At 35.1% G+C, this 26,583-nt stretch overlaps 1 protein-coding gene across 2 annotated transcripts in view; it reads left to right on the forward strand.

Moving 5' to 3' along the window:
- TAF2 (TATA-box binding protein associated factor 2) overlaps nucleotides 1-26,583 on the forward strand; it is a 64,176-nt gene that overhangs the window by 19,615 nt on the left and 17,978 nt on the right. For both annotated transcript variants that reach the window (XM_009968567.3, XM_032999670.2), the window contains exons 10-21: nucleotides 267-352; nucleotides 4,981-5,116; nucleotides 6,538-6,692; nucleotides 8,873-8,987; nucleotides 9,088-9,197; nucleotides 9,952-10,017; nucleotides 11,694-11,946; nucleotides 15,324-15,464; nucleotides 16,819-16,929; nucleotides 18,593-18,786; nucleotides 19,368-19,507; nucleotides 25,135-25,204. In XM_009968567.3, coding sequence (XP_009966869.1) covers nucleotides 267-352; nucleotides 4,981-5,116; nucleotides 6,538-6,692; nucleotides 8,873-8,987; nucleotides 9,088-9,197; nucleotides 9,952-10,017; nucleotides 11,694-11,946; nucleotides 15,324-15,464; nucleotides 16,819-16,929; nucleotides 18,593-18,786; nucleotides 19,368-19,507; nucleotides 25,135-25,204 — 1,577 coding nt within the window. The remainder of the gene's footprint in view (nucleotides 1-266; nucleotides 353-4,980; nucleotides 5,117-6,537; nucleotides 6,693-8,872; nucleotides 8,988-9,087; nucleotides 9,198-9,951; nucleotides 10,018-11,693; nucleotides 11,947-15,323; nucleotides 15,465-16,818; nucleotides 16,930-18,592; nucleotides 18,787-19,367; nucleotides 19,508-25,134; nucleotides 25,205-26,583) is intronic.

Here is a 26,583-nt window from a genome sequence, read left to right on the forward strand (position 1 = left end):
TACTCTTTAGATATATTGTAGTTAAATATTGTTGTGTGTTGACCCACAATTCAGACCCAGAACAAATATGAACAGCTAATTTCTACTGGTTTATTATTGCTTGCCATGCTGAGGAACAGCCCTGATTTTAAAATGCTTTTTGTGTTTGTAAGCAAGTTTCATTAGGAGGTATGGCTTGAACAATGATATGGAAAGCTTTCCTGACTTTTAAAATAATTTATCTATTTTTCAAAATTATGCTTGCTTACCTATGTTGTACTTTTTAGGAGTTAGATCAAATAGTGGCATATGAACTGAAGACTGGTGGAGTTTTACTGCATCCGATATTCGGAGGAGGAAAAGAGAAAGACAAGTATGTTTATTTAAGCTGTAAATTATTACAGGGTATGTTTTTATAGGGCCATTAATATATGCCTTGGGTGTGTTGTGTAGCACAAGGCCAAAGGCTGAAGATGGTCATCTGCCCAAGGTATGTATTGCCAGTCTCATAAAGTACATCTTGAGTATACTGTGTCACTGTTTTATTTTTCTTTCACTTTAAATCTTGAAGGGAATTAAGTATAATGAATGGTTTTAATGCTGTTATGAAACTACTGTTTAGTAAGAGGATGAGAGAGAATATGAAGCCAGAATTTTGACCTGAGCTATTTCTGGAGTGGTTAATAATTTAGGCTTTTTACAGTATCATCAGTTTTCTTTTTCTTTGCTCTTTTTTCTTTCCACTCTGACTTACCACCTTGCAATCTTATACTGAGATTTCTTAATCAATTGGAAAAAAATGTATTGGATGAGTCATCTCTAAAGTACCATTGGTAACTGTGAACTGGCTGGGTTTATATTTTCACAATAACTATAGCTTCAGTATTGCTGGCTTAGGAATTTTCCCCTTACTTCTCTTGTGATACTCCTGTACTACCCACCAAGTAGTGCTAACCAGTGAAGGTAGAGGTGTATTACTAGAAGTCAGATCAGTGAGTTGATCCAGGTTTTGCTGGGATTTTATTTTCTTGGATAATTAATCTAGTTATGATAGAGCCTCACAAAGAGTTGCTCTTTGGAAACTCATAAGCAGCATGTGCAAAACTGATGTTGAGCATGTGCAGTTGGAGTGGGAGAATATGTAAATTTCTTATGTCCTTACTGCAACAGAAGCCCCTGTATCATGAAAATAAAACTGAAATGGTCTGCAGCACTGGTTCTCTTACATTTGTGCATATCAAGCTTTTGTTAATTTAAAATTAAAACTCTGGTTCTAGAACTGAATTAAGTGTGTGTGTGATATATAACAAATTTGAACAGTGATCTTTTTTTGAGAGGTGAAAAAGAAGGTGTTTTCTGAAATCAGCAATAGGACATATTGGCTAGTTTCCCAGCCAGGTGAATCCTCAACAACCACTGTGTTTTCTGGGTGTTGACAATCACAGATGCAGCTTGTGTATGTGTATGCATGTCACGCTATTACTCAGTTTTGCTTGTCTGCTCATGGTGGATTTTGATTTAGTTCACTGTCCTATTCTTTCAGGTAGTGAAGCAGACCAAGTACCTAGATGCTTTTGTTACATACACCTCTGACAAGCAAGTTACAGCTAGCAGCAGTCATTTTAGGGCATTCTCTTGGTGATGATGTCTTTTTTTTAAGGAAAAACTGGGGTACTGAATTAGGTCTTGGCAGACTTTTTAATTGGCAGCTTTCCAATTTGGCAACATACTCCTCTATACAGAAAAACTAAATTCATGCTGATAGGATCAGATAAAACTAGATAAGAAGGGCACATGTTTAATAAAGGAAAGTCACTAAAATAAAAGTCTCTTTGTAACTGCTAATTTTTATTTTTATTGTATTTTATTGTATTTATTCTAGAATTGGGCACAAATAATTGACAAAATCCTGTTGTAATGCTCTTAAATATATGTTTCCTGTATGTGATGTGGCACTGTTAGACACTCAATGTTTCTACAGCTCTTTCACTACCTCATTGTATTATAGCTTGTTAATTCTCATAACATCACTTAAATATAAACTGCAGCTTGCTGTTTCTTGTAGATGATGAAATTTCCTTGTATGTACATTAAGGATATGTTCCTGACTGGGAAATTATTTGTGTTTAGGGGAGGTATTTTGATAATGATGTCTAGAATGTTTCTCTCCAATACGTGTTTTGTATTTCTTTGTTCTGGCTGTTATGATATGGTTTCCTGCCAAGCTATTTATGTTACAACAGTCCCAATTAATAATGATGTGAAGAAATATTAATTAATAATCTAATTTTTCAGCTGAATTAGAAGTAGAATATGGAAAGAAATAATTGGTGAAAAAAACCTTCTTTCCAACACATGAATTAATTTCTGTGCAAAACACAGGCGTCTCAGATCCTTCCTGTTTATGTCTGGTGAAACATAAACACTGCTCTCTAGAGCACTCATTTTAAAACAAAAAGTCCCAGATCTTGGGTAAATTAAAGAAAGGAAACTGCAGGTTAACTGCTGTATGGATGAAAGCTTCAAAAGAAAGCTTCATGTGTTACATTTTCATTTTGTGTTCTCCCCTCTCAGATTTTGGTTCTCTTCAGTCTGATTGTGCTGGTACTACCCTGTTGTAAAAATTAAAAACCTTGAGGAATTTATATAGATACATTTCAAATGGAGGAAGTATATTTACAGCTAATGACAAGTGTGTGTTTGGGTGCATGAATGTTATAAATTCCCATGGAAGACCTAGTTCAATTTTCACTTTCACAAAGGTTCTAGATCCATATTACTAATTTTAATTCTCATTTGGTGCCAATTCAATAATAGTTTCAGAAGTTTAATGATTGAAAAAAAAAATATAATCTGAAGAAATGTATTAATATTGAATGAACTACAAAATGTAACTGTTAAATGCAAAGTTGTCTCAGTTTTGATTTGCAGTTAAATAATGTAACCAGTATCAGAATCAATCAATACCTAGTAAATTTAAGAAGGCCAAGAATGTCGGCCCTGGCTTAGTTGTAATTTTTAAGGAAAGAATTTTACCAAAGTCAATCAACTGTATAATTTGAAGCTGGATAAATTGTCTTTATACTGAGACCAAATTATTATATAATGTCTGAGCCACAACCTCAATTTCCTTCTTGTATTTTAATTCTTTCATGGTTGCTAACCTTTCCCTACCTCAGAACAGAGAAATATCCAAAATAACAGGACGATTTTTATAAGGAGAACTTTAGCAATTGCCTGAGAACTAGAAACAGCAAGTAGTAAACCTAAGTGTCTTCTTACTCATCTGCTTATTATAACTAAGAAGGGTAGTACTTGCTTAAATCTAGAAATACTTTTCTTTTTGTATCTTCTTAAGATGTTTAAACGGATATTCATCAGTAAAGTCAAGGGAGTCTCCCAGTAAATAGGATGGAGAAAGATATTAAGGTGTTGCAGCTTCTTTGGTTCTTGCCATCTCCTGAAATATTAAGAGCTGCTGTTAAGGAGCTAAGTGCTGATCCTGTCCTGGCAGAACACTTCTTGGTGGCATACATCTTTCAACTGCATGGAGAAATTGGTCAAAGTTAAAATGGTTCGTTTAATAAGTCTTTGAAGGTTCTGGAGGACCAGTCACTTCCTGAGATAGCTGGCATGAAAAATCAGGTTTATAGTTCCTATCTTTGATTGTTACAGCTCAGGAATTATTGCAGTGTCTTCTGCTGGAGTCTTTGGACAAATCAAGTGTCTAGTCCATCTGGAAATGGCTTAGTTAGATTATCTATAAGACAGAATCACAGGGGAAGTATCCAGTTTCGAGGCCAGAAATTTTAAATAGCTGGCATTTTCTAAGTTGCAGTGGTCAATTTGTGATTCTCCACCAACCAGCATAAAATAAGTCTGAATTCCCACTTCTTAAGAAGTTGGCCTGACATGGTATGGGTCCAGTTTCTTCAGATGTTTATTATTCATTCATGGAAAACTCAAATGTGCTGTGAAAAGAACTAAAAGAAAAAACAGCACAACAAAATACAGTTGCCACAGACGTAGTTCATCAATAAAATAAAGTCAGACTTCTAATTATCTCCACTTCTCAGATAATTGAAATGGGGCAAAAAGGTCTTATTTTTCTTGAGAAATACAGTATTACAGATACTTTTCTACTTTGAAAGTGGTCTATAGGTCAGAATGTTTGTGTTTTGAAATTTAAAACTTGGTGGAGAAAATTAATTTTAAAGCTTATCAAATTAAGTCTTTTGGTATATTATTGCTGTACAGCCAATAAGGCTATCCAGAAATCAGTTCTGTTTTAAAAACTTCCAGGGTTTCACCATTTGTTTGTCTTCTGATACGGAATGAACTTAAACCATTTAACATATTTTGCTTATAGACATAAATGGTATGTGTGAAGGAACACTACAGATAGTTCAAGTTATGGCAACAGTGTGGCAGCTGTAACATGGTGCTCTGCCTAGTCTTCCCTGGCATGTTATCTGGTTTAGAACACATCAGTTTGATGAAGTATTGAAAGCATAACGTTGCTAAGTAAAATAAAAACCAAGCAATTCCTTTGCCTCATCACATGGAAGTCTGCTGTGAATTTTAAAACTCTTACTTTTCTTTAATTGCAACAATTATTTATTTAAATATAAAATATTCAGTATGTACAATCACTTATAAATGGAAGTAGAACAAGGGGAATGTTAATTCACGAGTAATTTCCAGACTCAAGTCACAGACTTCTTGCTCTGGTTGTTAGTGCTACCACTGTCTTAGAGTAATACACAGTATGTATTACCTATTCTTACTCTCTGTACACTACATGCTGTATGCCAGGTACATACACCCATGTCACCTTTTTGTAGAAGTGTCTTCTTATTTTAAGCATGTCACAATTTATAACTTTAAAGCAGTAGAAAGAATTCTAAATAGTTGTTGGTGCAGCTATAATGGTTGCTAAGATACATTTCAAGTTTCATTCTATAAAATGCAAAATAGACAGCTGTTTTTTTTATTTTTCAGCCCTGCATCACATTTACATTTTTCTATCAAACACCCTCATACACTCTCCTGGGAATATTACACTATGTTCCAGTGTAAAGCACATCTTGTTATGAGACTGATTGAGAACAGGATTAGCATGGAGTTCATGTTACAGGTAGGTATTTAAATGCTTATGTAGAATACAGACAACTTCTTGTCTTTAGATGTATTTCTAGTCATTAAAGAGAGTTTAAGGAAGAACAAAATAGGTCATCATAGGATTCCATTTGTATTTTCAGTTTTAGCAGGATAGAACAAACATAAAATGTAGGTAATTTGTGTTAGGATAAGGTTAGCTGTTATTCTTATACATAACTTGTAGTGCTTTTTATATATTGCATAGTCTCTCTACGGTATTTCACTGCTTTGGGTTATTAAGATTGGTTGTTAACACCGAGGACCTGTTTTACTGACCTAACTGGTGTTGCTGTGAGCTATTTAATCAAATTATAAATAATGAAAGTAATGAGAATCCCGCTTCTGTTCTCTCCACTGTATAAAATATTAGAATTTATATTAGAAAAAGCAGTTGAATATAAGATTGTAATTTTATTCTGAAATGCTAAATTTCTGCAAAGTTGTAACTTTTCTTCTTTACTAAATATGTTCTGTGGCATGCCATAAAAAGATAGGATTCTATAGAAAACCGAGTGATACCTTTTCCTATCAACTTCAGGTTTTTAGGGGGGTTTGGTTTGGTTTGTTTAAGGAAAACATGTATGTGCTCATGCTAGAGCAATTATAAGCAGTTGTCAGGTTGAAAATACAGCAGATGCACCTTTTCTTAAAGCTGTCCTTACATAAATTTTAATCGTTGTTTGCAATTTTTAAAAAGGAATAGCAAAGCAGAAAACCTGGTGACTTTTATTTCTAAAAAGCATAGTCAGTGAACTGTTGTACTGTAGATAATTTTGGAAGCTGATGGTCTTTTAATGGATTTTGTGTGTGTATATGTAACTTTGAGGAAGTTGTTTCTTTGAAAAAGCTCAGGTGGCAATAATTTATTAAAAATACTCCCCTTACTCTCTGCATTATAATTTCATCAATGAAGGCCATACCTGTTTCCAGTGATTAACCTCACAAATTGCATGGTTTTGAAGTATAGAGGTGCTTAGAACTAGAAAATGCATGCCAAGAAGTGTTTCTGTATTCCACTTCGACTTCAACTCTGTTAAAAAGCTTCATGTTAAGCTGTACCTGTAGCAGATAAGAAAATAAAGCATTTTTAGTTTAATTTTGTTACCATTAAACATTTCTCATGTTAAGAAGCTGGGGTTTCAGAGCTTTCTCAGTGTCGTGGATGGTGTGCCACGATGGCAAGTGTAAAAATAAATTTGTGTCTGCAAATGACCACTTCTGATATGGACAAGCAACTAACTTTCTGAAATGTCTTTATTTTGAAAGTCTTGTTTTGAGGCCAGTTATCAGAGAATGAATTTATTGGCCCTCAGTTGCAATTCAGCTGCAACTAAACAGAAAAGCTTGTTTTTATATATTGAAGTATTTAGTGAAAGTAATAACTTTTTATCATTTTAGGTTTTCAACAAGTTGCTGAGTCTGGCCAGTACTGCTTCATCTCAGAAGTTCCAGTCACACATGTGGAGTCAGATGTTGGTTTCCACATCTGGGTTTTTGAAATCTATCTCAAATGTCTCTGGCAAAGACATCCAACCTTTAATAAAGCAGTGGGTGTATCCTTTTTATTCTTGGTCTGGATTGTTAATATGGAGAATGAATTTGGTTTTTAATTGGCACTATTAAAGGAATGTGAAGAAAGATATGAAATATCTTTGCTTAAAACAGTTAAGTGCATTATTCTTTGAATTAAATATATATGTGAGCCACAGGTTCACACTCCTTTCATAGTCATTTAGAGTATGCTGGCTTTTTTGCATGTTCTTTACTAGATGGGATTTCATGATTTTAAGTTTTACTTTGAAGGAAGCACAAGAACTCTGATGGAATTTAAGGCCAAATTATACTAAAGGGATTCCAGAGGACACTGCCCATAGAAATATGCTGAAGTCTGACATGGAAAATGCTATAGTCTGGTGCATTTTAAGATGTGATTTCCAGTAAATCACTGTGAAATATGTATCCTAAAGCACAGATTGATAGTTTAAAATACACTAGCATTTAATAGCTTGGTAGCTTGTGTTAATATTGCAATTTCAAGTAAAATAAACCTCTGTGTGTTGATTCTTCAAATTTCAGTGATATTAGTCAAGAAATAGGGTTTCTTATTTTGGATTGATATGAGGGTAAATTTGCATTTGCTCCATGTAACAGGTTTAATTGGTATTTTCAATGTGACTGCAGACTAGAATCGTATGTGACTGCAGCAAAACCATACTTTTCTAACAAAACAAAAGTAGGTATATACATTTAGGCATTATTTGTTTGAGCTGACTTAATAGTGTTCATGCATCTCTATATCTAGCTAAAAACCACTGTATAATTAATATTTAAAGAGTAATATGAGAAGTTAGTATTTTGTCTACATCAAAAGTATTCATAAAGTATAAATACACATTATTCTAATTTCCATACCTAACTGTGCCAAGCACTCGAGGAAGGTAGGGGTGTTATACATACATATATTCACACTACAGCTATACCTAAATGTCAGCATTACTGTCTGAGCTGGGTGAACCTTAACCATACCTCTTCTGTTAGGGAAGAATTATAACTCTGATTGGGGGATTTTTCAGCTTCTCTGGGCTTTGGCCCCAAGGCAGGTCCTGTTGACTGTAACCTCCCTACCATGCTTCAAACACTGTTGCACTTGTGCTAGTAGGTTTTGAAGTTTGTAAGACTGCAGCAGGTCTTTGTATTGTTTGGGATGGTATCTTACTACTATTAACTACTGCTACTTCATGCTATCAACAACTGCTGTGTTGATGCTGAGTTTAAACCTTCTACTGAAGAAACCACTAAAAATGCCTTAAGCTGTACCTGGTGACAAAGTCACGGACCTTTATGAAGGCAGCCACTGGGAACAGAACCAGTCTGAAGTATCTAGCCAAATTACTGTATTTTGGGAGAAAAGTTAATAATGCATGTACAATAAGAAGCCTCTTTGAATCTTGAAGCTCCTCCCTTGAATGTCAGGACATGAAAGAACATTTTCTTTCCCTGCTTTTGTCTTACATTGTCAGAGACTTGTTAGGAGCATGCACTAGACTATAATACTTCATTCTAGTGTTTTAGATTTACTATAAATAAAGTGTAGTAATGCCTGTCATACAAATAACGAATGGTAAAGTTATTCACAGGAACAGTTGACTTGAAATCATTGCCTGGGATAAAAATGCAGATTGAGAACATTACTTTTTATCATCATTTTATATACTCTCATGTATATGTGAACCCATATGCACACACATATGTGAATGCTCACAATGACCCAGTTTGAAAAACTGCAATAAAATAATTGAGTTAAATGTAGCATGGGTAAAAAACAGAAGCTAATGTCTACATTTTCCTCTGAGTTTTATTTAACTGAAATATGTAGTAAAACAAATCATATTGAAAGTACTGAAGTCTTAGTCAATTGCTTTCTCTGAGAGCATGCCAAGGACATTGTGTGTGGTGGGCTCCAATATAGATTTTTATAATTACTTTTTTCTTACTAGATAATTTTTATTGTACTTCAGTTTTTCACCATATGTGATTGGACATTAAAAAACTGTAGGAAAAAAAAATCTTAAAAACTTTGAACAAACATAAGTGGTTTAATTTCCTGATTTTTTGAAGTTGGGAAATGCTAGAAGTAAGAAGAATAAAGCAAAAGTAAAGAATGGAAACAGTGAGAATAATGTTTGTTTACAACTACTGCATTATGTGCTGGAATTCCTATACTGCTTATTAGAGATCAGAGTGGAGTGGTAAAATTTTATGGTAGCTTTGCATTTAATAGAAAACGGAATGTATTGGAATTGGAAATAAAACAAGACTACACATCTCCTGGGACTCAGAAATATGTGGTAAGGTCAATTTTCCATATTTTACCTACATGTGCAAGTATGATGTAGAGATTAATAAGCATAATTTTGATGTTAATAACAAATTCTTGTGAACTTGAAGGGTCCTCTTAAAGTGACAGTGCAAGAACTTGATGGATCATTCAATCATACATTGCAGATTGAAGAAAACAGTCTTAAACATGATATACCTTGCCATTCTAAAAGCAGAAGGTAAGAACTAAAATACAAACTGCAGGTGTTTTTAGTATGGTTATATGAAACTTACAGTTCATTTGATGATAAGTATATGCTTTTTAAAATTTGTGATTATATTTTCTTAATCTTACTGAATAAGATTTACCTGTAATATAAATGGAGAAAATAGAATTTATAGTTTATAGACAGCAAGGAACCTTACATTTTATATGTGGATCTTAATTAATTTTATAGAAGTTTTATAATGAGTTTATTTATATAGAATGAGTTGAATGAAGACAGTAGTTAATCAAATTATTCAAAATGCCTTTGAATGGGAAAGACAAATTAGAGGGAAGACAAATGTAGACCGGAAGAGTAGCTCTAGTGAAGATATATGAATGAAGCACTGGCATAGTTTTCCTTTTCTGTAAGAGTGCCAGGTCTGTTCACTAAACCTAATGAGCAAGAAAAGTAACATACTTCCTAAATAGATTCTCCCAGTTTCCCAGTGAATTTTAATAACTACTTTAACCTCTAATTTGCAAAGTTGTATGCTTATGTGTAATTGTAAAAATGGTCAGAGTCAAGTTTAAACCACTGTAAGGTATTAATGATTATTGCTTGAACAAAACTGATGCACAGCTCAACTTTGACTTTTGCTGGAGAGAGCATTATTTTCAGTGTGGTGAAATAGAGTACTTTTATGGGCTTAACCTCCATTTATAAACATATCTTTGCTAGTATGGTAACTAATACCTATTTTTTTCTATTTTCTCTTTTTTAATAGAAATAAGAAGAAAAAGATTCCACTGATGAATGGAGAAGAGGTGGACATGGACCTTTCTGCTATGGAGTAAGTTAGCTTGTTGGAGTTTCTCAGTGTAAGACAGCCATGTTCCCTTGTCTAAAGCACGCTATTTTGAAGGATTTGATAGTAATGTTGTGCTTCATTATATGACTGACAAATTTCAGATTTCTTTGCCTGCTTTGAGGCTTTTCTTCTGTAGCTGGGAAAATGCTGACAAAGTGTAAAATGTATGGGTTAACTACTATAATCAGGTTTTCTATAAAAAAAAATCTTAGGCATGAGAAGGTGATACAATAAATTACCTGATTCTGTCTTACACATTTCTAATAATATATTTCAGCTGACTTTATAGGTAAAATGTAAACAAGAATTTGCTTGAAACAAAGTAAGAGCAATTTTTGTTGAACCTTGATGAAGACTGTTTAACTGGCACTAAGACAGACAAGTTCCTGAAATCTGTGGTTAATTACGAAAGAATCCTTTTAGATTTGAAAATAAGTGATGAAATGCTTCATACTGAAAATCATACTGGCATTAATTTCAGTTGGAACTGCTTAGGTCTTTGGAAGCAAATTCTTGCTCAATGTAAATACCAGCTTTACCCTTCTTGAGTTGGAGCTGGGGTCCTCAGAAATACTGAAGGTGTTGATACCTTGTTTGTTGGCTGAGGGAAGTAAATAATCTGCTCTTGAAAACTAATGGTGTCTCTTTCAAGAACAATAGTTTGCTTGTCACCTTGAAAGTGTTGGAGATTCTCATAAGTTTAACCTCATCTAAAATATTATGAGAAATAATTTTATAAGGGATATTTTCATTGAGCAAGTTACTGTTTTCATTACGTTATATGATTTTATAATATATATACTTCGTTTATCTACTAACTTCCTAATCTGCAGTGCTGTCATTCTTTTGTCCAGTTCGGACTCCTCTGCTCCAAGCATATATGTTAATGTGCATTCTATTCTAAATCCCGTGTATGCACTCTTCACTATCCTTTCTTCTCTAGTTACTATCTTAACAGTAATTCTAGATATTCTGCAAATGTCTATAGAAATACACATCATATTTATAATGATGCTCTCTTCATCATCCAAAACTGTCTCCTAATTCCATGTCTGTATTTTGCTGTTATTAATTTTATGTGGAAAACTGAGTATGATACTTTATTATATAGTTTGCACTTGTTGCTCCCATAAATTACTTATGCAGTCATGGTGCTGTGTGAATACTAAAGTATAACATGCTTTAGTGTTTGTAAAGCACTTGCGCATCTACTGATAAAAAGTAGTATATAAAAAAATGCGTGTTTACTACCAGATTTTCTTTGTTGGATTTTTTTTTGGTAGTCTTAAACAGTGTAAGTTGATAAAGTGCTGCTCACTAATGAAAGTTATAGTGTCTGGGGAAGTAGAATTAAATATATTGAGATTATACAGAAGTTTACCATGAACTCAGATATGTAGGTTAAAAATACTAAAAAAGTGTGTTCATTTTGATGTATTAGAGGTTTGGACATATTGCCCTGGGAGGCTACATAATTGCCATCCTAGAAGCAGGATATTGGACGAGGTGACTTTCAGAAGTCCTCTTTAACTTAGATTCTTTTATGGTTCTTTGAATCTAAATACATTAAAAATGACTCAAAACAAGTTAGAACATCTTTTGAATTTCTATAGTCTTGAAAAGTTGTAAGCTATTAATGTTTTTCATGTCTGTCTTAGTGCTGATTCCCCTTTGCTCTGGATAAGAATAGACCCTGATATGTCAGTACTGAGGAAGGTAGAATTTGAACAATCTGATTTCATGTGGCAATATCAGCTTCGATATGAGAGAGATGTGGTTGCTCAAGAAGAAGCCATTCTGGCATTGGAAAAATTCCCTACTCCAGCATCGCGGCTTGCACTGACTGATATACTAGAACAGGAACAATGTTTCTACCGAGTGAGAATGCTGGCCTGCTTCTGCCTTGCAAAGGTGAGGTTGTGTGGATGGGAGTGAGGGCAGAAATCCACTAGACACTAAACGTTTGAAAATGGGTCAAGACTCATCACAGTTCTTAAACTGGCTTGATATTTAGCCTCTTAAAAGTGTTTGCCAAGTATTTTTAACCTGACTGATTTGAAAGGAAAGTTGTATTATTTTAGTCTGTAAATGGAGACTACAGAAGGCTTTCATAATTGTCAAAATTGAGATGTCAGACATGAAAACCACAAGGGATATTTCCAGATTTCATTAAGTGTCATAAATAAAAGACTTTTGTTTATTTTTTTTCAGGGCCAAAATGTATTTTTTCATTTTACTGGGAAGTTCCTTGGCCTGCCTGTTGTGAACTATGAAGTGCTGAAATTCATCTGTCTGTCTACTGTGAATTTAGATTGCTGTTCTATATTGTTTCAGATTGAATAGGGGCACAAAATAAACATCATGTTGGACTGCAGTTAACTATTAAAAAGTCAAATAATTGCTTTGAAAAGGGAAGATATTTTTTTCTTTAGACACAAAATTGCACTAAGTGTGCAAATTAGAGAGCCCAATAAAACAACAGGGTAGAAACACAGAAGAATTAAGAATTTCTGAAAAGGCATGTTGTTGACATACTTTTATGGACATAAAGGCATACTTACTGACAATCTGTAGAGTTCAGATTATTGGTATATAGCTTGCTTTCTGCTGTGTACCCGTTGAGAATAATGCAGTACCTGTATAGAAATAAATCCTTTGGCTTTAATTTGAAAATCAAAATCCAAGAAATGTTTGTGACAAAGTATTTTTAATATTATTAAACACTGATTTAGTATTGCCAGTGTGTGTGCTAGTATGGTACTGCCAGTACCTGACTTAAAATATGCATATTTCATAATGAATTCACTTGGAATATTTAAAAATGTATATTCCCCTGGTAAATATTAAAAGAGCAGTTGTAACAACGTTTAAATGCAATAGCTTTTTCTGTCTTTACTTTGAATTCTCAGGCAATTGGGCTGCACATAACCAGTTTTGCTCAGTTGTGGTTGTATGAAAAAGTCTTGGGTCTAGAGATAAGGTTGTTGGCTTACAGAAAAAAGATTATAAAGTTAAGCAAAAAATATGGCTGTGGCATTGAATCAGGGTGAGGGAGCACAGCAGGAGAGAGTTGTAGATACATTTATGTAAGTTACCTGGGAGGAAAGTATAATATATTCTATTACTAGTTCCAACATCGGGGTGTTAGTAAGAATCACTTCCTGTTGTCATTAACTCAGTTTAATTTTCTCAGCTTGTAAGTATTCAAGATTTGTATTCTTTATTGAAAAAAAGCCACATCTCTTGTGTTTATTAGGTGGAGGATTCTTTTTTATTGATTTGCAGCTTCTAATTGGATTGAAGTTACTATTGTAAAACATTTTCAATGTACTCATGTTGATACAGAGAAGTGATAAGTGATGATGCAGTTATGAAACTGTATTTACTACAATTTCTAAATGTACTATATACTTTGTTGTAAAACAGCACTTCGGTCTCTCAGGTATAAATTCAGGTAACATATTAAATTCTCCTTGATAAAGAAGTTAATAGATGTGTGTGTGTGCGCGCGCACACTTTGCTGAGCAGTTCATGACAAATAAGGAGAGAACGTCACAAGATTAATTCCTGGGAGTATGCAAGCTGATTTTCCCATTCAGATCCATTGCAGTGTTGATGATGTGCTATACGGTTTAGAAGAGCAACACCACCACCACCAACTCCCCCCATTCCCCAACATTGAAGAGTTTCATATCTCTGCATCTTAGGCCAGTTTTTTTATGCTGTACTGAATTGAAGGGTACAGGAATAGAGTGTACCTGCCATCTTTTTAGGTAGAAATAATGCTACTTATGTTAAATGTGCAAACACATTTAATTCAGAGTCTGTAGCATATCATAGAATAAGTAGAACATTTGAATTCTGTCAGTATTTAAAGAGGAAAATCAAAGTCAGAACACATTATAAGACCCCCAAAATACAGAAAATATCGTGATTTAACTACTGTTGATTTAATTTGAAAATACTGTTTTCATTTATAGATTTTGCAAAATTAAAAGCTTAAAGTATGTAGAAGTTTAAAAATACTTTAAAATTTACACCCTAATTTTAATAAAATAATGAATATCTCGCAAATAGGGTAAACCTTAATAACATATTTGGGGTTGAGATTTATTTTACACTGCTGCGTAAATTTCACATTTGCAGTTTTAAGTTCATCATCATGGTTTCTAAGCAGACTTCAGGATTACTTTTCCTCTGCAGATAGAGTCATTATGTACCTTACTGAAAAAGCTATACCTGCATCTTTAGTTCAAAGGCTTCAGTTACTGCAAAGGGAACATCTAGTCAAACCGCAGTATTTTCTCTCTGACTTAACTTTGAAACCTGACTTAGTGGGAAAGTGGTTTTCAGTAATAAAGTGGCCGTCTTCCATAAAAGCAATGGTGAAATGGATTGGTACCCAACTTCAGATAACCTCTTGATTTTCTTACTGCATATGTAATATCCTTTGAAACAAGCTAAATAATTCAGAAGGAAAACATCAAATTCATTTTCTTCTGTGTGAAAACAGATTTTTCTTAGTTTGTGGTAGTTCTGTAACAGTGGAGGCTCCTGCGACATGGTAGGGTGTGCATTGGTCCCATTTGTTTGTGCACGCACTCAGTCTGTCATCAGGCACAGGTGCTCTTGTGTGCAGGCTTTCAGTGCTCCGTACAGTGAATGTATGAAGCCCAGGGTGCTGGGAAGGCACAATCGCAGTTTTGTCTTTTGGTGTAAGACAGTAAGGTTCCACAAAGAGACGATAGTAATAAACTAGTCTCAGTGCACAGTCTCTTTGTGAATTATGATTGAAGTTGGAGGTAGGTGACTTGCCTTTCACTTTAGGGGTGGTCTGTTAGTCTTAGGGTGGCTGAGGCCCACTTAAAGTCTAGGCTGAGGTTACTGGCAGGGTACGTTTGGGAACTGGGTATTGCAAAAGCCTCTTCCATCACTGGCTTCTGTAGAGTCAGAAAACTTGGCTTAGTAAATACAGAATTTTCATCTAAAATATAAGAGAAAATAATTAAGAACAGAAGTTTATCATGGAATTATGATTAGTTGCAGACATATTCCAAGTGGAACAGTTTTCATAAAATTTACCTTTAATGTAGAGGAGTTATACTGGGGATGGGAGTGAAAACTTAGTTAACATAAGACAATATATTGATGAAAATATGTCTATTTGAAGGACAGTATGTTCTTGGAAATGATCCTTTTTGATTATAGGAAGTGTGTGTTTTTGTACAGCCAAACTAAACTTGCAGTGGTGGTGTTAATACGATTTCCCTTTCCCTCTAATTATACAGATTGCAAATTCCATGGTAAGTACGTGGACAGGACCACCAGCCATGAAGTCCCTCTTTACCCGAATGTTTTGTTGTAAGACTTGTCCAAACATTGTGAAGACCAACAACTTCATGAACTTTCAAAGCTACTTTCTGCAAAAGGTAAAATTTACTTTTTTCACTGAATGTTTTAAAAGAAATGTCAAAATACAGAAAAGTTCCTACAGTTGACAACTACGGGAACATGGACAGCACAGTTCTGCTTTATCCCTTCATAAAAATCCAAAATGACTAGTTCTTTCTTATATGGCATCTGTTTCATCTTAGTCAAAAGTCAATTAACAAAATTTTAGCAATTTTTTCTGAGTAGCTGAAATTAAATTAACAGTTTCTTCAGAAGGATGGAGTACATATAACAATTATTTGTAAATAATTGGAGCTCATTCTTAAATAGAATTCATTGCCACAGTAACAAAGCTACCCATTTTGTCTTTTAGGTGAATTCAGCAGCTGTCTTTATTCATTAATGGCAATGATACACTGCAAATAAAACCTCACGTATCTTATATTAAACTGGTGGGCTTTTGAGTTCAAGGCACTGCAAAATCCTTCTTGCCCTCTCCTTTCTATTAGTTGGCAACATGATGCATTGCTGCAGCTTGTTTTGACATTAATGCAGGAGTTTTTTACTGGGAGCTGTAGTTGTTGCTTGTACACTGGGTAACAAAATGAATTACAGTGGTTTTCTCGCAAGATTCATTTTGTAATTTTTGGATAATTGAGTTCTTATTTTACAGATTTCATATTCCTGATTATGGACAAAACTCAAATTTTGTCTTCTTACTCAGTTTAAAACTTCTTCATCCTTCTCCCCATTCTCTTTCTTGGACCTTCTTTTGTATTTTTCTCCTCTTTTTGTCATTGCTTATTCTTTTCCACTAAAACTTACACTCTCCTCCCTTTTAATCCCATATCCCAAGTTTTTAGTTCTAGAGTAAGACTCCTAAATCTATGTAAGTGGAGCCTAGAGGGCAGCTTAGCTTATGCTAATATAAATACCTAATCAGACTAATACTTGTCTGGCTAATAATTCTTCAGGCTTCATAGACTGTATTGAATCTGTAACTCTTAATGGTAATGGAAGCTTAGACATCATGTTCACATGAAAACACCCAAATTCAGTGTCCGTCTCAGAATTAGTTCCATCATTTTCTTTTTCATTATTTTAATTTGTTACCTTTTTGATAGTGACTTGAATTGCAAGTCTTTTCTTGGATATACAGGTTTTTCAAATGTCTGCACTATGACTAATTTTTGAGCAATAATTACATAGTTTATTTGATCTGAACATTATATAGCATGTGGTATGACTTTGAAAAAGCATTTAAATACAGTTTTTCAGAATTTGCTATTGTAAAATTGTTAATTGCTCACTTTCAGGATGTAGCTCTTTTTCAGGATGTGCCTATCATTTCACTGATGTAAGAATGATGCTAGTATTGATTTTATTACACAGACTATGCCTGTTGCCATGGCCCTTCTGAGAGATGTTCACAACCTCTGTCCTAAGGAGGTTTTAATGTTTATTTTGGATTTGATCAAGTATAACGATAACAGGAAGAATAAGGTAAAGAATGTGTTTATTTTAATCTCTCCCTTTTTTGTTGAAAAAAGTCTTAGTTAATATACTGCATGATGTTTTATGCCACTAATGTAAATATCAGGCTAGGAATGTTGATGAAAAGATGATACACTAAACAGTAAATGTTACAGAATGTTCTGTAGCTGACATTTCTGTGGCAGCATTTCTTGGATGTTTCAAAGCTCTTTGTGCTTGTTGACTTACTAGGGACCTGCCCGTCTTCATTTGCACACATACTTTTCTTGCTTTACTCTTTTTCATTCAAAAGACCCATGTGATTTGAGAAAATGTGCATGACGCTAATATGTAGCATGTAAAGCTAAGCACTGGTTTGTTGTTTTGGCTTTTTTTTTTCACCTTGAAAAAAGTATTTGAAAGAGAAAAGGAAATATATATATATATTTTTTTAACAATATACAGGACTCTGGTATTCTGGGTTCTGAATGTCAGTTCTAGCTCACAGAAATGGATTGTCTTCATCTAGTTAAATAACAGCTGAAACTCAGGTTAATATTGTTCCATCACTAAATTGAAGCATCTGAGTTGGAAATGTTGTCATCTAAAGCTCCTTCTCACACAAACCACCTCTGAAGGATGATTAGATGACCTTTAAGATCTTGAGATGATACAAAATTCCATCTCCCTAGCTACAGAGGAAGTTTACAACTGCTAGGAGCCTGGCATATTCTAACCAATTAAGTACCCAAATTTAAGTGAAACACATCTGAAGCATCTTAAGTCACACCTTCTAGTGTGTAGAAATACATACTGTAACAAGACACTTGTTGCAAGATTGCTGAAATAAGAGGATGGTAGAGGGTGGAGAGGTAGAGAGTTGGACACATGAATGCAAGCACCTGTAGTCACAGAATGTGGTGAGTTGTGCTACCATCTCCCCACCACTGAAAGAGACATCCTGCCTCACTTTCCCACATGTCCTTTCCACAAATCTGTTTGACATCTTCTACCAGATCTGACAGTGCGTTTGTTTAGATTAAATTAACTAATATTCAAATCTGGTACTCTTTTCTGCTTTTTAAATTTTATTTTTATACTGTATGTAGCTTACCAAATTAACACTACCAACAAATGCAACAGTCAGCACAATGGAAGGGGTGAAACTGTGAGCCCAGATAAAAGGAGTAAATGAAGAAGCAAGATTTTCTCACTAAGCAGCAATGCACCCATTAGTTCATCTCAGAAGCTTGTGAAGTTACTATCTAGATAAACTGATTTTCTGAGGTGCTAAGCACCCATTAACTTTGGTAACCTTGGTACCGAATATAGAAACAGGTAGTTTTAGGTGCTCACATTTAGAAATAATGGCTTTTATTTACCGTACCTGGAAAATTTTCAGTGCCTAATTTTTCCATTTTTATAAAACAATGTATTACTCTTAATATGCTCACATTACTATTAATATACTCTCACTACAGAGTGAAGATGAGTGTTTGATTGTATGTTTGCTTGCTCAATCACTCTCAAATACATTCTCAGAACAAATTTACTCCTGTTTTGATTTCTTCTGCATTTTTTCACATGGCTTTTGTTTTAAGATCTTGTTCTGTGACAGTGCTTCAGCATTTCTTAGCTTTTAAAGAATATATATTGTTATATTTGCCTGTATTTAAATGTTGCTTTTATCTAGTTTTCAGATAACTACTATCGTGCTGAGCTGATTGATGCCCTAGCCAACTCTGTGACACCCGCAGTCAGTGTGAACAATGAAGTTCGAACACTGGATAACTTAAATCCTGATGTTCGACTTATTCTTGAGGAAATTACCCGTTTCCTAAATATGGAGAAGCTTCTTCCCAGTTACAGGCATACCATTACAGTCAGGTGTGGTTTAAAAATTGTTGTACATATGCAGAGAGCAGACACGTTAATGCTACTTTCTTGGGGTTTATGTACCCTTCTGTAGTTAGTATTTGAAATTTTAGCTTGTGTATCTTAATCTTAAATGTCAAATTCCTTCCAGTTTCCAAAAGCTAATAGTGCAAGTTTGCCTTGATTGCTTTATTTTTCAACATTAATTTCTAATAATGTAGACTTTTAAATCAGGCATAAGTTGATCTTACTTGTGCCTCTTTAAGAAGAGCGTTTATTAAAGTTTTGTGAAAGTATTGCAATATCTGTATAGTACACAACATAATCTGTGCTGTGCTTTCTCTGTAAATATGTACATTTCTGCTGAAACCAAACAATAGGTTTGACATGATGGGGAGTTTTGTTTGTGTTTCTGCCTAATTCAGAGTTAGTGACAGCTATGTGTTAATGCTGTGAAAGTAATTGTAACATGTTAATTTGCATAATACAATTTTAATAAAATTGCAGTGCTTGATTTTGAAAAAAGTAATTTTATTGTTCTTGGCTGGTATTCCATAAACCTTATGTAAATTTCCTCTCTCTACCACATCTAGCTGTTTAAAAGCTATTCGAGTGCTTCAGAAGAATGGTCATGTCCCAAGTGATCCTGCTCTCTTCAAGTCATATGCAGAATATGGGCACTTCATAGATGTCCGAATAGCAGCATTGGAGGCTGTTGTTGATTACACAAAAGGTACTTTTTTCAAGTATTTTGACATATTGTAACACTTGTGATATAGTAGAAAAATGTAATACTTACCTCATTAATATTAGGTTGAAGTAGTGTCCACCAGAGGAGCTTGTGTGATGACAGATGTATTGATAAGAAGCTGAGATTTCTATTAATGGTTTGTCCTAGAGAATGCAAGTTTTATGAAGATGTGGTGAGCATTGTTTCTCAGTGTCTTGCAAATTGAATCAGATACCTAAGTTTTGTAATAATGAGTAGACAGCACAATGAGTAGTGGTAAGGGGTTTTGGAAATTTCTTTTTAACACTTCGCTTTCAGTGATTTTGATTCAGTTGAGTTCATCTTTAATTGCTAGTCAAAGTTCTTGGTTTTGCTTTACCTTCTTGCTAATCTTTTTATTTTGCTTTTTTCATGCATCTTATGGCTTTAAATTTTGGAAACTTAGATTATTTTAATGATTATTGGTTGATTCTGCTTTACCATTCCTCATACATAGTTTATGTTTGTGACATGTTTCCATTCTTCTAATACTGTATTTATCTTAGTTGTCTGTTGCATATCCTTGAAAAAAATACTTGGTTGCTTTCTTAAATGCCATTTGAAGTTGAAATTCAATCCTGACAGATTTTTCGAGGCAGTTAGAAATTAGAGCTTTAATGATTTGCATTTTATAAAATTAATTTAGTACTACACTGTCCTGTTGATTTATTTGGGGTAGTCTTTCTCTGTTCAGATTTGTGATAGTTCTTATGTTTGAAGGGTTATCCCTACCAAAGTGGCTAAATTCTTCAACTCTTCCTATGTGAGTAGACTGGTGATTCTAGACTTCTAATTATTCTGCCTCAAATTTCATGTTCTCATTTTCAGGGTAATGAAGAGTTTCCTTTGCTTTTTGCATGATTGTTTTCTCTTTTTTATAAGGGCTTTATTACTTTAATCTTATGGCTGTCATTCTGTTCAAAGACTTCTCGAACTCAATAGGCAACAGGAGGTTTTAAGGCAATTGGAGTCTCTGAGTGAATGCGTCTGACGGAACTCAGACATAAGTTTCAGACTGAAACCAGACTGTCATACAGGAAAATGAGTAACTTCAAGGGAGACTTGCACTGAGCATTACTCTCAGGGTCAGTCCTCAGTCTTGTAATTCACCAGACATTCTGGATCTATAACCTACTGCACATGTGCCACTTGGTGACCCTGTGAGTGATACCCAGATAGAATTCAGAACTCTGCTGGTGCTGTGCATCTCTCTCTCTGTTAGGCTATTTGCTTTGTTCCTCCCTTCACAGAGTGTTAGTGGAAAGATTTGCAGGAGCATGGAAAGCTTACTCATCAGCCTGTTTTCTTTAGAATAATCTCCCCACTAATTCATCCCACCCTTTGGAAAGACAGACTGATAGAAAGAATGTTTTCTCGTTAAATTCTTGACCTTTTGTAGATGGTGTTTATAGTTAATAACTGACCAGGAGAAGAAAGTGTTTGTACTGCAAAGTAATACAGTACATCTTTAAAACAGCTGATCAGATAGGTTGCTGTGTAAGCAAGATAGGGCAAGTTGCTCAAAATACTCTACAGGAAGCTGAAAACTGAACAGTAAAAGGCAGTAGAAAGATTACTTGAAGAAATCAGAGAATGAGCTGAATGCAATTTTTGACTGAGCTTACTGTGAGATCTGGAAATGATGGATTAGATTATTACTGTACCTAACTGCCTTGCCCCTTGCCAATGGCTTTTTTCTCTGATGCAGAGGTAGCAGATCTATCTGCTATATATTCACTACAAATCAGAACACAGCCTACTATCTAACTGGTCATAAGTATAATTTCTCAAATACAGCCTTCCAGCAGTGAACACATTAGTTTCTGCTCCTGCTGTAAGATTGGTATTTTTTGCTGGAGGGATAAATCTGGAAGCTCAGTGTGCTAATTAAATTCTTCAGCCATCGATAAAGAAATTAGCAGCACTTCTCTTGCAGAGCCCTAAACCTGGCTTTAGAAGGAGAAATGATTGGCTCCCTATTGCCAAGAGGTCTGATTCTTGTTGTTCCCAGTTACCTGGTTTCCAGTTCATACTGGATGTAGACCAGCAGCTATCAAATGCCTGTTGCTTGTGCCAGAGCTGGCCTTCTAACAGTTCTTGTAAAGGAAGCTGACAGATTTTGTAATTTCCATAAAAAGGAAAGTCTGTATTTTCTGGGGCTGTGTAGAACTCCCGTATTTTTCTATCAACTCTCAGGGTAGAAATAGCACTGCCTTGTTTTTAAGTTACTTTAAAATAAATAATTTATCCATGGAACTAAGTTGTTTTCTTTGCTGTGAATAGGAAGGTTTTTTTTTGAGATACAGTAACTGTAAAATGCTTGAGGCAGCATATAAGCACATGGACAATTGATCTAAACTGGCTTGAAGCGAACAGGGTTTATTAACTTTTTAAAGTTAGCTTCTGATAGTTATATGTATACAACAAAGCAGTTGCATATTTAGAAGAGGGAGCAACAAACTGTTCTAAATAAATATCCATGATTATCTAGTCTCACGAATGTTAAAGTTTAGGGTCTCAAAGATGCTCTACTGTAACTGAGAACTGATACATCATCTCCTATAATTTGAAAAAAACCTTCAGAGGATTTTTTGTACAAAAAGCAATCATTTGTTTTTATGGTTACCTGAAGTATGAAAATCTATACATCGTTCTTCTCCCACAGCCTTTTCCTAGACATCTGGTAACATACAAATAGGATGGGTGATCTGTGAGATGGGTAGAAAATTGAGTCATGAGTCTCACTCAGAGGATGATGCTCAGTGGTTTTTACTCAGGCAGCCTGTCACAAGTGGGGTCCCCCAGGGAGCATCTTCATAAATGATCTGGACAACAGCATTGAAAGCGGCCCTACCAAGTTTGCTGATGACACTAAACAGGGTGGCAAGGTGGGCCCATCAGAAGGGAGCCATCTTACAGAGCCCAGACAGGCTGGAAGAGCGGGCAAACAAGAAGTGTATGAACTGTAACAAAGTCGAGTGCAAGATCGTACACCTGGGACAGCATAACCAAAGAGCCCAGTACAGGCTAAGATCTGTGTGGCTGGGGAGCAGTGTCACTGAAAGGGACCTGGGGGTCCTGGGGGACAAGCAGCTGAACACGAGTCAGCCGTGCGCTGCTGGAGCAGCAAAGGCAAAGCGGGTCCGGGGCGGCATCCACAGGGGCATTACTAGCACTGGTAGAGTTGTGATCATCCCACTCTACTCAGTGCTTGTCAGGCTGCACCTGGAGTACTGTGTCCAGCGCAGGCTGCCACAATTCAAGAAAGATGTGGGCAGACTGGAGAGGGTCCAAAGGAGGGTCATAAGGATGGCCAGAGGGCTGGAGAACCTGTCCTGCTAGGAAAGACTGGTGGAGTTCAGTCTTTTCTTCCTGGAGAAGAGAAGGCTCAGGGGGACCTCATCACAGTACTCCAGTACTTAAGGGCAGCTACAAAGAGGAGGGAGGCTTTCTCTTCACAAGGAGATACGTGGAGGGCAGAAGGGTCAGCAGGTACAAGTTGCACCAGGAGAAGTGTCGTCTTGATAGAAGAAAAAAATTTTTTAGAATGAGAACAATCAGTCATTGGCACAACCTCCCCAGGGACGTGATGGAGTTCCTGTTGCTGAAGGTTTTCAAGATGCAGTTGAACAGGCTGCTAGATAACCTCATCTAATTTCCCTTTCCCATGAAAGGTTGGACCAGATGATCTTTTGAGGTCCCTTCCAAATTGGGCTGTTGTATGATTCTTCTGGCTAGTAAGATTTGTTCTGCCCAAGGTCAGGTTTAATTTGTCATTGCTCCTCAAAATGTTTCACAGTTGGTATATGAATTTGAAGAGCAGGTTAAATGCATTAGTAGCAAAGCTTTAGAAGTTTAGCAGGTCTAGATGACACTATAAGGCAAATAGAAGGCAAGACTTACTTTATTTAAAGCAAAAATAAGTTTAAGAAGCAAAAAATACTTTCTTTTTTGAACCACAAAAGTATGGTGTTTCTTGGTTCTGTTGTCCAGTACTGTCAGCCTAAAGGATTCATCTCCTAGACTTTTCAATTTCTAAGCAAAAATCATTTTTAAATCCCTTTTGTTAGCAGTTGAAATAATTGCAGCTTCGTTATGATTGTGACTTAATGCATTCGTCATGTTGTGAGTCTTTACTGCGTGGTTATACAGTATTATTTTTCTTCCAGGCAAAACAACACTTGTATGCAGTGTTGTATCTGTCTTCTATCTCAAGCAAGGTAGCTGCCAGGAAAATCAGCTGTGCATGGAGTAGAGCACAGACAGTCACTAACACCTTAAAAGTATGTCCCAGGCATAGCTTTTCAGAGGTTTTTCCCACTTTTAAGGCAAATCTGAGATTGCAGTTCTGGTCTTTGTGGATACAAATTTGCCCTGGCATCATCCATTACTGTGTAGCTGTGGCCTAAATGGTGCAGAACGTGGGCTAATACATTCTGACTCTAAACAGGGCTTATCAGCCCAGTTGAGTGCCTCACCGGTGTAACCAGTTTTGGTTTGGTTGGACTGTAGGAATAGCAGAGCTGACTTGCAAGTGGCCTGCAAAAGATTATTCAGATATCTTCTAAGCAATATTATAATGTAGTTTTTAACTGGCTGCTTCCTCTCAACCCAGGAAGAGAAGTTATGTTCAAGATGTCTAAAGTATTTAAAGAACTTCTAATAGAACTGAAGTGCTGATTCTCATAATTTAATTAATTGCCTCTTCCTTTAAAAGCAACTTACCGTAGTGAAATAAGGAATTATAGGTGTTAGAATTGGTTGGACTAGAAAAGTTGTATTTAAAAGCTGTTGACTGAAAACTGACTGCAGTCAGAAAGGAAAGAAGTAAAGCAAAACCTAAGCAAGCTCTTCATTGTTTTGAGGAAATGAGAATACTGCTGTAAAATGTTACAGTTATGCACCTGAGAAAAAGATTAGATAAAAATTATTCCATTTTTTGTGTAATTGGTGATGATATCATGTGTTGTTTAACATTTAAATTACATTACAAGGAAACTACCAAGCTGATTTTGTTTCTAACAGGCAGCGAGTTTCTAGAAGCATGTGCTGATAAATTTCAAAATCCATTTTAATTGCAAAGTATACTGATTTAGAAAAACTAAGGAAGGCTACTGAGGGGAGTATGCTTGCAGTTTTGTATAAGCCCTGTAGTCTTCCTCTTTCTGTCCTATTTATCTTTCACAGATTACTGTGTGTGAGAATTGTATATTCTCTATTCCCAGTAGAAAGTATTATGCCTCCAATTGTTGAAAGGATATTTGAATGTATTTGTTTTAGGAAGCACACAATATCAAGATGGTAATTTACTCTGTGATCTTCCCAGTCAATGCTCACAAGTGACAGTTACCTGCTAATAGTCAAGTTGGTTGTTATTGAACAATTGAGGCATGAACAAATTTCATGCATATTTCTATTTCAGTGTAAAGTAAACCACCTTTTACTTTGTATTTGAACTGTAATTAATGAAACTCCTTAGTTGCAGTGATTCAAGCTTTTTGTGTGTTAATTCAAAAACTTGTGACGGTCTTGATCAAAATCCTTCCAGTTTATGTATATTTATAGACTTCTTATTTTCTTTTTCTTTGCAGTTGATAGGAGCTATGAAGAACTACAGTGGCTGCTTACTATGGTTCAGAATGATCCTGTACCCTACATAAGGTTAGTGTGTTAATAAAGAGCCAGTATTTTTACTAATGCTGGAACTACTAAGTAAATTCTTGGCCTGGAATCGCTAGAATAGATCAAATGCTTAACTGTTTAATACTTCACAAAACTGTTTTTTCTTCCTGTTATCTTACATAAATTGAAACGTGTTTTGATGTTTCAACAGTACACATCTCAAAAATTAATATACTCTCTTCTTGTTCTCCATTATAATATTTTTGTCTTTTATGTTCTACCCCTGTGGTGGGAATCTGAAGTTAGAGGTCATTTCCTGATCATAAATAAAGTATATAAATCTGATGTTGCATATGGCAAAAAGGCTTCATGATATTTAGAAAAGACAGAGGTTGAGACATAGTTCACACAGTGTTTTGCCAGCAAGGAGTGTAAAGCAATTGTCAGACTGTAGATGGGGTGAAAGGATAACATGTGAAAATATGGTGTAATTTCTAGTATTGCCTGTTTCAACTTTATTTTTGCCAATGAGTGACTGGATATTTGAGCACATTCATTATAAACCTTTGAAAACCAAGGTTCATAATCATTGTTTTTCCCCAACACTGTCTTCTTATGGCCACCACTAAAATACTGAGTTTTAAAGACAAACAGTATTACTTTTACTCTCTATAGGTGATTTCTTAAAAAAAACATAGCTGCAAGATTGTTCGCTATTGTATTTCTGTCATTCTTGTTAATGAAAGCAGATGCAGTTAGACTCACTAGAGGAGGTTTACCTTCAGTCTAGGAAGGGGATTTAATTTGATTTGTATCTTTTTACAAAAGGAGTTTAAATTTTGCCTTGAGTAAAATACGTAAACCTCTTCTGAAATAAAATAATTTTTAAAAAATCTGTAAGAGTTTTCTTGTCCCAGAGGTATAAGACAGCAAGAAGAAAGCTGACTATACAAGGAAAATAGTTAACATAATAAATAATGGAACAAATAATTATTCTCATTCATAAAATGTTTTCAAGGCCAAATTTAAAGAAAGAAAGTGGGGAAAATGTATCTACTTTTAGCTCAGTATGTAAATATTGTAAGCAAACATGGTAAGCACAGAATCTTTATATACCAGTGTAACTTAAGAGGTGACAGTGTTCCTTTCCAGAAAAATGTGCAGGTCACTGGTTTTGGTCCTGCCCGTTTGTATCAGTCATAAACATATGAAGTTATTTAAAAATTATTTGGTGTCAGTATATAAGGAATTTATTTACCAGTGTTACTTCTTTGTAATTATCAAGTCAGTGTGCAAAAATGATTGTTACTAAACAAAAGATTATAATGTAGCCTACAATTTTGTATGTAACTGTTAAAAATTATATCTAATAACGTGCTGCTACTTTGCACCTTTTTATCTTTAAGTTATATTGCTGA

This window comes from Tyto alba, unplaced genomic scaffold, assembly GCF_018691265.1.
Source record: "Tyto alba isolate M040663 unplaced genomic scaffold, T.alba_DEE_v4.0 Super-Scaffold_9, whole genome shotgun sequence".
NCBI classification, from domain to species: Eukaryota; Metazoa; Chordata; class Aves; order Strigiformes; family Tytonidae; genus Tyto; species Tyto alba.